The sequence below is a fragment of the Periplaneta americana genome, chromosome 2 (assembly GCF_040183065.1).
Source record: "Periplaneta americana isolate PAMFEO1 chromosome 2, P.americana_PAMFEO1_priV1, whole genome shotgun sequence".
NCBI classification, from domain to species: Eukaryota; Metazoa; Arthropoda; class Insecta; order Blattodea; family Blattidae; genus Periplaneta; species Periplaneta americana.
Genome location: NC_091118.1, coordinates 208,227,514 through 208,242,057, shown reverse-complemented (window position 1 = coordinate 208,242,057; position 14,544 = coordinate 208,227,514). Strand labels below are relative to the sequence as shown.

Sequence of the window (14,544 nt, the reverse complement as noted above, 5' to 3'; positions counted from 1 at the left end):
AAGTACTTACTTAATTAATAAAAAAATGCAATTGTGTTTTGTTAATCACAGTTTAAGAACGTGCAGTAAAAATTTCCTGCTCCTAGCATTAAAATTGTAAGAGCCTTTATACTTTGAACATGACGAAATGTGGTGAAAAAAAAAGTGTAAAAACAGATTGTAAAAATTGCGTGGAATTCAAATTCGAGAGTGCAACCATTTAAATATGACGTAATGTTTATGCTTCCAAGTGCTGCTCAACATATAAATTAGAAATTGCTGATTCATTTTTCACAAAAAAGAAACGAACATGCAATTCTTGACTGGAAATGACCAAAATTTCACTTGTCATCCCCCAAAAATTATTGTTACATGCTGCTTTGTTTTACAGTTTGACTCTTAAATGTCTAAAATTTTCATAAATAAGTTGGTGGAGGGAAGGGAGCAAAATTTCTTCTAGCTCTTGAGTGTAGTATTACCTAAATACAGCACTTACATTTGGGATCTAATTTAGTGTGTCGAAAAAGAAATTAAGGGAAAAATTTATTCAAATATTCATGTTCAGTTTCATATTTTGACGACAAAAAAATCTTGTGTACAAAGCAATATGCTGAGCGACGATTTACCTCATTTTCCAGCCCAACCTGCAGCAGTGTCACCAACGTTTCAGCTGTCATTTCCACTTGACTGTCCAAAACATGAGCATCAGAAAAGTTTCTTGGTACAGCAGTGGTGCTGTCTGTAGGTAGTGGTGAGAAGCTTCCGTCATCTGCCTGTCTCTGTTGAATCCATCGTTTGATACCGGAGACTAGAACTGGGTCCACACTCGTGTATGACTGAGTCTTGGACAACAGCTCAAGGACATTGACTGTGTTGCTGCAACAGGAAGAAAATATTAATAAAATTTTATTTTCCAGCTCAATTAAAGAGTTAACCAACTCAATTAAATTATCAAAATTCCTGTGTTTAGCTAATAGTTTGATTTCCAGTGTGTGTCTAGCTATAGTTAACCAGAATCTTCCTGGCTTTTGTTACAGAGGGACCAGTGAAATTCGAACCCTGATGGAAAAAAACGTCAAAACTTTGTATGTATAACACTTGGGGTAGTCTGTAGATTGAAATATTTTACTTCATGAGAGGTTTGAAAGTTTGGTTGTAACAGATCTCTCGAAAATATAAACTTGAATACACAAACATACAAAATAATAAGAAGAACAAAAACAGCAGAGTAAATTAGTTATGTAATATGTTGTTATTAACTTATGCTGAGTTCTTGGCAAGAAAGCCATTAACTTTCTTGCTCTCCAATATCTGTCACACACAGTGGGTTTAGAGGAAAGGACTGGAGAAGTAGGCAGGTCAAAATGTAATTCTAATGCTTGAGATTTCAAAGCAGACAGCATCTTGAATTCAAGATCTCAGTACAATAAGTGGGTTATGAACCAAAAGGCAATTTTTCAGGAGAGCAAAAACAAAGTTTCCATTCACTTTATTTTTTGGAACAGTGTATTACATGAACTTCAGTTTCTAATATTACAAATGGGTTTATGAGAGAACCAATGACAGATTCTGATTCCATGAGGCGGGAATAGTTAGAATGTTTGAAAATCCGAAAATGCCACATTTGGTCGATAACCCACTTATTGTTCTGAAGTCTTCAATTGTATGTATGTATTTATTCACATTGCATGGGTATATACCCAGTGGCAGTGGTAACTAATTACGCTCAATAGTGACAATAATAAACTTATTAATTAAAAATACAAATAATAATAATACTAATAATTAATACTAAATATCCTAAATTAAATGAAGCACTATCACTTAAAATAACATTTAAAATAAATCTAATTTGTATCTTAAACCTAAGTTCGAACTAAAACCCACGAGTATGATATGTTCATATCTGCACAAGTACCTTTCAACATTGCACTCATTTCGCTGTCAACTCACTCACTGCACTGGAACTACGACACATTTCACTGATTCTATCCTGATCTCACTAACACTTCAAAAACATTTCACTGTTCAAATACTTTGCACTGCCACTATAAACTATAAAGCTTCACTTACAGAACACGTTTCACTTACACTACACACTTCACTGACACAACATAATTCTTCACTGATACAACACTTCAATAACAAAATATCATTTACACCCTTTAAATACTGTGTATAATTACCGTCTATTAGTAAAGTCCTTAAGCCTATTTTTAAATACATTTTTGGTTGTTGGTAAAGCCTTTAGTGAGTCTGCAGGTAAAGCATTCCAGTCCCTGATAGTACGATTGAGAGTGGTCGTTCCTTGAAGAGTAATTTGGCGGCTGCAACCTATTTTTTATTTCTTTCCAGGCAGGCTCACCTCTGTATGTTTTGAACAGTGCGCATAATCAAATTCGCGTTCTCCTGTCCGTGAGTGTGTCCCATTTTAATGGTGAATTTTTCCGACAACACTTAAGAGCCCGTTTTTGAATCTTTTCCAGTGTCTTAATATGTTCTAATCTGTAAGGATCCCAACATGCAGCACCATATTCCATTACTGGACGTACTAGTGATTTATATGCAATCTCTTTGGATTTATCAGAACCTTTTCTTAGTACCCTCATCACAAAGTGTAACGCTCTCCATGCTTTTCCCGCTGTGTCTGTAACGTGTTGCCTCCAGCCGAGATCGCTGCTAAATGTTATTCCGAGGTATTTACATTTGTTAACTTCCGGAATGGCTTCACCCCCTAACGTATACGATGTGTCTCTCTTTAGCAGATACAAGCAGTTCTATGCCCTAACTAAAGTGGACTTTGAAGCTAGTTCACACACAGTGGAAAGAATTATTAGATTGTTCAGTTCTTCTTCAACTAAACGTGCTCACAATTGATTCCTGATCAACGTCTGATCATTACTGAACCTATGTTCACCAGATTTTACACTAACAGAGAGAGTGATGAAAGTTTTAAACTTGTTGAAAACATAATTACTATTTCAATAATATATGTTGTAACAACATGTTTATTTCATGTAAAAAACGTTTTGTGAGTATGTTGTGTCTTACTCTCTCTAAAAAAAATTAAAAAACTCAGGCTGATCCCTCCATTCAAGTGGTGGCCGTCTCCTCCTATGGGTGGTCCTGTAGAGGTGGTTGCTGTGAGAAAGGTTGTGGTTATTGTTACATATTAAACCTCACTGGATCTGGTTAGTGAATTAGTTTCATGATAAAGACCAACAGCTGCAATTCTATGAAAAAAAACTCCATCTTTCCATTTTTAAACGTATGAGCCGTTCAGAACAGAAGTGGTGTAAGTTAAAAATGGGTAATGAGGGTTAAAGTAAACATTCTGTAAAATATAGCTCAAAGTAGCAATTAATATTCAGCTTATTTAAACTATTAGTAGTCGGTGGATAGCAAGAAGGACATGTTGTTGTTGTTGTTGTTGTCGTTTTCTAATGCCAGGCGTTTGACAATAAAGTCATTTGACCTCTTGCACTCCAATATTTTTCATGGTCAGCCACTGAAGCACAGATTTTGAGGTGTTCCGAATCCATTTCTTGGTTTGAGTTGCGCAATGGGCAGTTAGGGGACTGATATATTCCAATTCTATGCAGGTGTTTGGCCAAACAATCATGGCCTGTTGCCAATCTAAATGCAGCTATTGTAACCCAAAGGTAGACAGATCAGTAGTGGAATTCTCGCAGGTACATCAAAGAAATTAATTACAAATTTTCAAATCATAAAAGAAATTAATAATCAAGAAGGACATATTAATTGCTACTTTGCGCTGTATTTTACAGAATTTTTACTTTAAACCTCATTACCCAATTCTGACTTACACCACTTCTGCTCTGAACAGCTCATATCATAATACAAAATGGCGTCATATGGTTTTTTTGTTTACATTGTTGAACCAAATTCACAAACAGTTGACTTCGATGGGAGAGCCTTCGGAAATGTGTCACTCAGCTCTGTACAATAAGTGGCCCTGGATTCACGAGTTGTTATAAGTAGACGCTGTATTTCAGAATGAGGCTACCCACCTGTGACTGCCAAGCCTGTGGTGGTCGCCAAATGAGTAGTTTGGTTTCATGAACCGCAAGAGCGTTTGTAGTTGGGTGCTCAACCAATGTATTACTTCTTCACGATCCACGGGGTTGGTATTGGAATTATTTCCCTGTTCCGCCATATGCTCCAGCACCAGCAGTGGTGTGAAAGTGGACACAACTGCTGCCAAGCTGTAAAACAAGAAATCTTCCAGTAAAACCAAATACGTTACTATAATAATACTGCACAGCTAGCAATTTTACGTGCGAACGACGCTGGTGCTGCTGCCTAGGCGGCTAGTGTAGAAATACTCGCGAAACAAACTGTAATCAACTGCAATGTATATTGTTGAAGGGCTAGTTAATAGTTTTATTAATTAGTGCTGTGTTAAAATGTCAGGGTATATGTGTGCTGTTTATAATTGCTACAAAATTACAGCATTACAAATTGCTCCAAATAGTACTTTCGATTTCCGAGGGATCATAAAACGTGAGTCAACAACATTCTTTAGTGGGCTAATTCCTTCGTCTTTGTGTTGATAGAAAAATACAAATTAGTTTTTTTATTTAGACCTAATAAATGAATAGAAGTTAAAATGTATTGGAAATTTTAAGGTTTATCAAATTAAGTTTTATTGTTGTCCACATGCCTTTACTTATTATTACAAGCATCAGATTGCTATCAATTTTATCTTTGCAGTTGTCAGCAATGCGTATATAAAGCATTACTGTAAATTCATTCCTAATATCAGAATTGATTTTGTCTCACTAAACCAAAAAAAAATATGTAACAATTAATTACGGAAAGTATTATGGAGAATGCAATATTTCTCATAATATACAGCTTTGATATAAGATAGTAATTTTACATCAAATATTAATTAACATTTCTTAAGTGTTTCATATATTACTCCACATTAGTAACTCACGTTTTAAACAATAGTCAGAATCCCGCTATATTAATATTTGTATATGTGGACATAATCCCATCCCGCTCCGCTAGATGTCAGGTCCGTGATATTTCGCACTCACGCCAATGCTGCTAGTATACAGCTGTCCGGTGTTATTATAGTAAGGTATTTGGTAAAACTTCATTAGGATTATTTTCTTGACTAGAATGGGAGATGTTCTTACTTCACAATGTAAAATATTACGTAACAATCAGAGAGAAATAAAATATCTGAATATGTAATTTTCTTCTGTTAAACAAAACATTAATTTTGGTTTGCACATTAAACATTTATCTAAATGAAATAATTTTAAAGTAGAGTAAAATTATGAAGACATGAATAAACTTCTTCTTGAAGGTATTAGGTTTTAATCTCTAGCTCAGAGGAACATCTACAGAAGAATATATACTCTGCAATATCTAGCAAAAACATTTTAAACTAAAAAATATTACGAGGAAAATCAGGAAAAGATTCAAAACAATGTCAATTTTGGGACAGTATTCAATATAAAGCAAAAGTACAATAAACAACGAATGTTGAGAAAAAGTATCAAATTGAAATGATTAGTTGCACTGTGATATATCATACGAAAATGGAAAAGCGTTTGAAAGAAGTTGACTGTAATTAGAAATGCTAAAGAACTCTCTAAGAACTAATTTAGTACGAAAGAATAAAAATATATACAGTACACTATCCGTTCCCAGTTTCTTATAAGGCGTGAAGTTTGACATCTTAAACAAAACAAGAACAGACTGGAATAAATTCTGAACTGAGGTTTTCACAAATACAGCAGGTTACATACATTGGGATTAGAAGAGGAATAAAAAAAATTTGACTAGAATTGAAAGTAGAACTACTGATAAAATCTGTATATGCAAAAATAATTGAATTTGACACGTTTTGAGCATTTACAAAATCGAAATTCATGAAACATGACTTCAACTATGACTTAAAACTCTATAATCATTTCGTTTCTCAGTACCCTGAAATACAATACCTCATTTCATTTGCGAAGAGCATTATTACCGATTCCACTGGGATTTTAAATCATCATATTTATAAAAATATTTAAATTAACAAAATAGCATGTCATATAATGTAAACACTAAAGAAATATGCATTTATTTTCTTAGGTGACTGATCATGCCAGCTGTGTCTTAAGGTAACTTGTTGAACATGAGCAGTTTGCAGCTTCATTCATTTGTTTCATGAGAATCAATAAATGTTTTTCTTTTTCTAAAAGTAAAGAAATTATTAATAAAAATTAACATAGCGGTAAATAATGAATTCCTAATTATTAGTTTTATTCACTTATGAATATTAGTTATAATTTTTTCAATTGTAAACATTTATTTTTTCATATAGTATTAATATAATTTATACTATTTTGTTTTAATTAGTACTTAAGTTTGTTTACTTTTTCTCCTTCTCTCTGCCTATCTATACTGCAACATTGAACCTCTGAACATGAGTATTGTTCAGATTGGGGTGAATTTATTTAAATTAATTTTTGTTTGAATATTAATTAATATCGAGGGCATCTTGCCAGAAGGGCGTATCAACAAAAATTGTAAATTTACATTAGAGCCATTTAAATGTAGAATAATGGTTCCTATCCTTGTGTACTTAAAAGAGTATTTTCTTTGATTCTTCATTATGTCCATTGTAATTCTCAAACATTGTTTTCAAACATAAATAATAGATCCCATTACAATATTTCAATAACGCTGAATTTGTTGATACGCACTTCTGGTATGATGCCCTCGTTATGATCAGTTATGTTTAATGTAGGTATTGAATAGTTTTTGTATATTATTCTTTCGTTTTTATTATAATTTCAATATTGCTTCCAATTTTTCAATTTTTCCAGTTAAATACTGTGTAAATTAAATTAAAAAAATTAGACCAATTACCAGTTGTAACAGAGTTGAAGAATCAGTTCTCGACATAGTCGTTCTAGATGTCATACACCAGTCTTTGGTTGTGAGATTTACAGAGACGAAGTTTTGTCTTCCTTACCATATCCTTTCCATATCACGAAGGTTTGTATGCCATATTTTTTATGAGTTTCCAATATCTCGTTCATTTTAATTGTGCTGCAATTATCACATTATCAGTAAGTCATATTTTTTAGTTACATGAGTGCCATGTTGAGTAAAATGATTATTGGATATGAAATTATGTGCAATTACCATATATTGAATTTTTGTTTATAATTTACATACTTAACGATCTCTTTTTTCCCCTCCCACCACTTTTACCGAAAATATTTCTCATTGATTATCCGAAAAAAAATCACTTATCTGAAATGGTTCCCCCCCCCCCCCTTCATTTCGTATAAACGGGGTTCTACTGTATTACTAATTATTATTATTATTATGAGACAGCCATCGTTTTCATTATTGTTTGTAAAAAAAAACTTTTTGAGGTGGGGGGGGAGAGCCCCCTAGTTTAGATTAACATTGCATGTTCTGTCCGTCCAAATGGTTTTGGCGTATCCCATTTACCCACCCCCGTGAAAGCTAGTGACTGAACTGCCTTATCTATTTCCTGAAAACATCATTTTGCTGTTTGGAATTGGACCTTCACGTATTGTTATACATTTGTTTAAAATAATTTCAAGAATGGGGCCCCATTAAGTAAGCAACTGTCACGCGATTTTCCCCGTTTCGATGACCCTGCAATGTAACCTCTTGGACGGCTAGTATATTGTATATGTGGGGAGCATTCAGGATTTTTTTTTTTGTATCACAGTCTACTATATATAGTCACGAAGCTTGAGTTGTGAGGATGCTATGAACAATAGGCTGCAGACACTATTTCGCATTGTCTCTAATGAGGCGATAGTAGCGATCCTAGTGGTTAGTAACTATCTATGGATGCATGTTTCCTACATATTGAGCTTCGTGACTATATATATTAGATTGTGGTAGTATCACAGTCTAGTATATACAGTCACGAAGCTTAATACGTAGTAAATATGCAAACATTAGGTAGTTGCTCACCACTAGGATCGCTAATATTGGCTCATTACAGGCAATGCAAAATAGTACCGGCACAGTCTATTGTTTCTAGCACCCTCAAAACTCAAGCTTCGTGACTATATAGTAAACTGTGGTAGTATGGTCATTGAGTTCTCCTGTTAACCACAGTTGGTACTATAATCTCTGACTTGTTCATAGTTTATTATCTTAATATCAAATAGATATTGATCGCGGACTATGTAAATATCGATTTTATTGATGAAATTCTTGGAATAAATGGAACATTTTATTGAGGGTGAAAAAAATGGCGTAGTGAGTGAAGTTTTGTGTTTGTAGTGTAAAAATTGTGACAAAATTACTGTGCTACGTAGAATTTTATCATTGATAATGATTCTTGTATTAGCAGAGAATTATTTTGTTATCACGGTGGAATGTGGATAAATATTCTCGAAAACCTTAAATGCATTATTCTGTGTAATAAACATATGGGAGGAAGAGTAATTAGATTTACTGTTTGTGTTAATGGTGATAATATGAGGAAAAGTGATTGACTTTATTTATTGGAATGACATTATGTGATAGTGAGTTTTTAATTATGTTGATGGCGTGTTTTAGTGTGCGTAGATAAATTATTGTCGATAACTTACGTAGTTGTAGTCCATACACTATAGCAAAATAGGTTATGTGAAGACAAAGCTACATGGGACAACTTATTACCGAACAGTTCATTACAAAATGTAGTGAATGGGACTTTATGTTTGTATTACAGAAATGAGGGCAGATCTCGTATTTGACATTTCTTATTACAGTTATATATTCAATAATGATTTTCCATTTATTCCAATAGACTTATGTTGGTATCGTATTCTAATAGGCCTATGGCTTGCCGAGAACTTTAATATTGAGTACAGAATGGAGCAAAGACAAAGCTACAGACATTTCAATAAAAGCAGGTAATGAATGGGACCAGTTGTGCTTATATTGCAAAAAAATGACAAAAGAAGTTGAATTTACGCACTGGAATAACGTGTGGTAGTGACAATTTTGTGCTGATGTTTCGTGAATTCTCAACAGAATTATAATATTGCGATCTTGACGTGGACACTAGTTTGTTGACAAGAGCTTCTTCAACTTGCGGGAGTTACGTATTGCAGACATAACCAAGCATATCAAGTTTACAACAGGATTATCGTATCTACATTTTGCAGTGCTGGAAAATGGAGGCAAAGGCGAGTACCGTATTTTATTTAATAGTAGTTATAATTAGTAGTTATAATCGTAGCCAGTACTCTAGTGTGACAACGAAGTTATATATTCGTTATGCATCCCATTATATTTCTTTATGATATCTTCTCTGGTTGCTAGAACTTTTCATGTGTTGATATGTTATGTTCCGGGACCCGTGGCAAAACAAAAAATGACAATTTCAAGGGCTTAATATAACAACAGTCACAGCTGAATGCTAATGTTATTAGTAGTTAGGCCAGCGAATAGGGATTATAAAGAATGGACACTTCGCGTTGGTACCTTTGATGTACCCGGACTGATTTCAATGACCTTCAAGCCAGCTAAAGCGTGAGATTCTGCTTTCTCCCTAGAGTTGGCGCTGACATCACACCAACTAGCAGTCGACACAGCGGAAATATAACACATATAATTAATACATCTAGGTACATTATGTACTCGAATAAAATAAATTGGATCCATAAAATAATAAATCCGTCATTAACTGTAATGTCTAGACTCTAGAGTTCCTTTATAATGACAGTTGAGACGTTGACCACAACAACAATTAAAATATGTAATGATTTGATAGCGCTGAAAATGGAAAAACGAAATCCTTACGAGAAGTAAAACCATATACCTATATTATATTATTATACAAATATTAAACGAATTTGATACTCAATTTTATAATGTATTATATTATTTTATAATAAAATTTATTATATCTGAAATATAAAAAAATATTATTACAACTAGTTTGTCACTGAGAAATAAGGAAAAGCTGTTAACTTGAATTTATTTGAAGCAAAGCGTTACTGAATTATGCAATAAGGTAGGCGATGTTTGGATCCTGTGTCTCAACTCTGTTCTCAATTATCATCTTAGCGTATGCTCGATTACACTAACCTCTAGCTCTTGAAAGTAGAACTAAACGCTGGCGCACAGAGAAACAAAACACAGGAAAATTCGCTCAGTGTCCATTCTTTATAATCCCTATTCGCTGGTTAGGCCATGAACCAATGCAATGTAACTTGTGTGACGTCAATTTCCCGCGCAACGGACATGAGGGCGTCGAAGTTACGTATAAAATTAATCGTACCACGAAGTCTCTTTTAATAATATCTCGGCATCGAGAGCAATTACAGATTTGTGCGACCACTCCTTTGATTTGTAATCAGAGAACTCAAAAGCGTGCACTGTTATTTGTAAGATGGTTTACCTTGTCGATTCTCCGAGACCCAAACCCAGTCCTGGTTGCCTTGACTGTGTAGAAACGGGCAGAGCCAGGCCTCCAGCTATCAGCAACGTGCCCTGCTCCGATCCTGGCACCACAGATCGAGGCACGTCCAAGTGAAGTACTTGCGAGAAACCCGCCTCGTCGTTGTAGTTCCATATCCTTCGGAATAAAGAGTATAAGTTGATGCTTTAGTCATGACCTTTATTGACGTGTTTGGTTTCCGATGAGTTACTTATTTAAATGAATGAAATCTTTAATTGAGTCCGTTTGCATTAACTATCTCGCCCATTAAAAAAAAAAGGTGAATTGTCGCCCGAATTTTTAAACTTTTTTTTTTTTTGCCCGCAAATGCGTAGCCTATTTTCACTCAGCCCAGTTTCAAGTATACAATATTCTGAGAAATTATTTGTTGAAATAATTATAATTTCTCTATACGAACTGCAAATATATGCCAGTCTAAATAAAATAATAAAAAAAAAACGGGCAGATCAATGCAAACCTCACCTACACTAACCTAACCTAACCTAACTTGACCGAACCTAACCTCATGTGAAGTGATCATAACGTCATCGCAGTGCAAAAGTGGAACAACTGCACGAACAAAACTTAGAAAAAAATACATTAATTTGAATAAATCACCTTTCCTTATAACATATGTTCAAATATTAACACAAATGTGGAGACATAACAAATCTGTTCCACATAGAAATTAGTACATATAACCTATTTTTCATACCTTTTTACTCGATATAAACCGAGGTAGTTAATCTACATAATGAGTCCGTGTATAACTAATCAACGTTTGTCAAATTGAAACATGAAATAAAATATGTCTAATATTTGGGTGTAATTACTTATGATAAGTTATAGACGGACTCAATACAGATTTATTTTATTAAATGTGAAGCACAGGAACGCCATTTCATAATTCCAATTAAGAAACGCCAAACGAATTATCTTTGCTCCAGCGAATGCTCCCTGGACCAAAAATATACAAATTCAATCTTCTAACACGATTTTTTTAATACTTTCGTTTTATAGTTTATTTCAGCGATTTTGAAAAAGGTAAGAAGTGGCGTTCCTGTAATTCAGATTTACCGGATCTTTTACCTTTTAAATAATATTAAATTCAGGAAATATGTTTTTTAAATAATTTTTTAGAAAATGTAATATTGAAGGTAACAATTAAGAAAAAAACATTCTCGAAGGGATAGGTAAAAGATCCTAGACTATATTGTTGATATAGGCCTTTAAAAGATTCGAGTAAAAGAAGCATGCAGATATTTAATTAATTGTATATTTTATTATGTAAATGCTTTATGGTTGTAAAAATATTATGCAAATTTAACATTATTTTTACACTTAGTTATTAGCTATTTTAATATTTTGAATAATGTTTTATAAAGTTTAATGTATGTATATTAAGCATTAAAAGTTTTGTTCATTTAGCTTTTATAGTAAGTGAGATATAAAAAAATGAATTTCACTAAATTTTTGCATAAAAATGATGTATCTCCTCCCTTAAGGGGTTATTGCACACCTTTCGCTAGTAGGCATACATTTAGTAAATTTCAAAATATAATTTCTACATATCCTGAATTAATTTTGTGCTGAATTTTGGTATAGCGATTAAATCATACTTGTAGGCTACATTAATGAACAATTTTTAGAATCCTAAAAACTTTCATTGTTAAGAATAATTATATTTTAAAATTGTGGGTGCAATTTATGTAGGGAAAATTGATTTCGCACACATCTTGTACACTTTTGAATATGTTATAATGCTTTCTTCTCAGTTTTATTCATAAAGAGTGTGCTAATAAATCCTGCCATTATTAGTTGAATATATAAATAATAAATATTTTTCTTGCCATGAATATAATTGTAAAATTTAATTATTTTTACGTAAAGAATTATTAATGAAAAAATAACTTGAAATGATAAATCTGTGCTCAATGTAGATTTGTTCTGCAGTATGAAATACACTTGCATGCAAATTTTCACAAATATATCTACAAAAAATTGTGGAAGTTGTGAGGAAAACGGATTTGAAAAACGCAAGTTGAACTTAATGATAATGATACATTTTGTCACATTTAAATGGCCAAGCCCTTTGACACCGTCTCACGTTTTAGGTCATAACTTAAAAGGTATTAGAGATATTTAAACATTTTTTATCATACTATTCAGAAAAGTCCATTAAAAAATAAAAGAAAACATGCTGCGTAAGATCCTACAGGAGTACCAACAAATGTGAAGGGTTTGTTTAGCTTAGTTTGATTTCTTAAGGCTATTTTGATATTTTCTTAGGTTAGTTTCGGTTAGGCTAGTTTAGGCTCTTGGTATGACTTGGAAAAAAAGGGTGTAATTTGGTAGAAAACGTTGCTCAATATGGCGGACATCATTGAGGATCAGTGACAGGTTAGGTCTGTTCAGGTTTTTTATATAGCTACCAAAAAACGTATAATATGCAAGGCAAACCAAAAACCTCAATAAACCAAACCTAACCTGTTACTAATCCTCGATGATATTGATGTCAGTCATATTGACCAAAGTTTTCTACCGAATTACCAAAAAAGGGCACACTGATAATTGTGAGTACAGTATAATATGTAAGATTATAATTACTTGGACATCTGGCGATGATATGTTGTAAACAATATCTTCAGTTGATATGGAGAAAAACCAACCTGAATTCTGCCATGTGACCCCATCCAGATGCAAAGCCTATGTGCTGAACTTTGAGTTTCTTGTCCATGCGCCATTTCAGGAGAGTAGAATTGTGGAGCAAGGGACCTTGCCCCACGGCAACTGTACCTCTGTCCCACGTGACCCACAAAGTTCGAAATGAAGTTTCTGACAACAGATGTGGAGTTGAAATGCTGACGAGACGGACTCCAAAACCTGAAATCATATTGTGCAAACTGTTCAGACATATGAGTATATTGACTGTGTGTCACAATCTCTATCTAACAAAATCTGTTGTCAGGCAGTGAGTGGTCATATGCCAGCATGTGTATAGATACATGCACACTTCTCTACGCAGACCAGTTCCACTCCACCCCTTACTGCTTAGCTTCCTTGTAACAGATGCTCCGCACTACCGTCAATAAGTTGACAGAACATTACATACAGCCAGTGCTGACATACTGCAGAGAAATTTTACTTAGTTCACCTTTCATAAACAAAATAGAATATGTTCAAAACCAAGCTCTCATGCTCATTACTGGTGGAATCAAAACAACTCCAGTAGATCCTATGAGATCCCTCACTAACATTAACAGCATCAAAATGAAACGGAAGAAAAAGCACTGATTCAATATGAAAAACTTATCAGATTACCAGGAAACAATTGGCATTCATACAGTCCTCTCTGTAGATTGAAAACTCAAAGAAGTTTCATATCCATGGTTCAAGAATTAAAACAGAAAATCAATATCCCGAATTTAAAAGAAAACTTACAAATTAAACCAAACCCTTTAACTCTATTAAATATACAGTATAATCTAAATTTAACAGAAGAAATACTGAAATCAGAAGTAAACACTGAAATAATGAAACAATTGTCTTTAGAGACAATTAATATTAGGTACCCTTCACAAAACTGGCTTCATTTATACACCGACGGATCCTTGATCTCCAGGGAACACACTGCAGGTGCAGGTGTTACGTGCTGTCTCTTCTCACTTTATAGAGATCTTGGGTATGGAATAACAAGTTTTGATGGAGAAATCATTGCAATAAGTGAAAATCTCAGGCATCTTCTAAGAATGCAGTTATATTGTCAGACTCCAAAGCAGCTATTCTATCAATAGTCTCTAAACACACACCTTCATCTCTAACAGCCGAAATAACTAAAATGCTCTCTCAATTAATATCACTCAATAAAAGAATTGTATTCCAATGGATACCATCCCATTGTGGAATCCTGGGAAACGAGAATGCGGATGCTTTAGCAAAGAAGGGCAGCACTGCTACTTACAGACCTGTTACTAAATCTACATATTACTCTGTGAAGAGATTTATTAAGTCTACATACTTAGACTTCAACAAACAAAATTTGGTAACTCAATCCCAAGGAAAAAAATGGAACTCTCTGCATCATAATCCACAGTTAATTCCCGATTTACCAC

The 14,544-nt window shown here is 33.7% G+C and overlaps 1 protein-coding gene across 2 annotated transcripts in view; it reads right to left on the bottom strand.

Moving 5' to 3' along the window:
* Nucleotides 1-14,544, bottom strand: part of LOC138695094 (C3 and PZP-like alpha-2-macroglobulin domain-containing protein 8) — a 976,398-nt gene that overhangs the window by 31,355 nt on the left and 930,499 nt on the right. For both annotated transcript variants that reach the window (XM_069819482.1, XM_069819483.1), the window contains exons 16-19: nt 13,102-13,315; nt 10,394-10,570; nt 4,011-4,205; nt 606-855 (exon numbers count right to left, since the gene is read on the bottom strand). In XM_069819482.1, the coding sequence (XP_069675583.1) occupies nt 606-855; nt 4,011-4,205; nt 10,394-10,570; nt 13,102-13,315 (836 nt within the window). The remainder of the gene's footprint in view (nt 1-605; nt 856-4,010; nt 4,206-10,393; nt 10,571-13,101; nt 13,316-14,544) is intronic.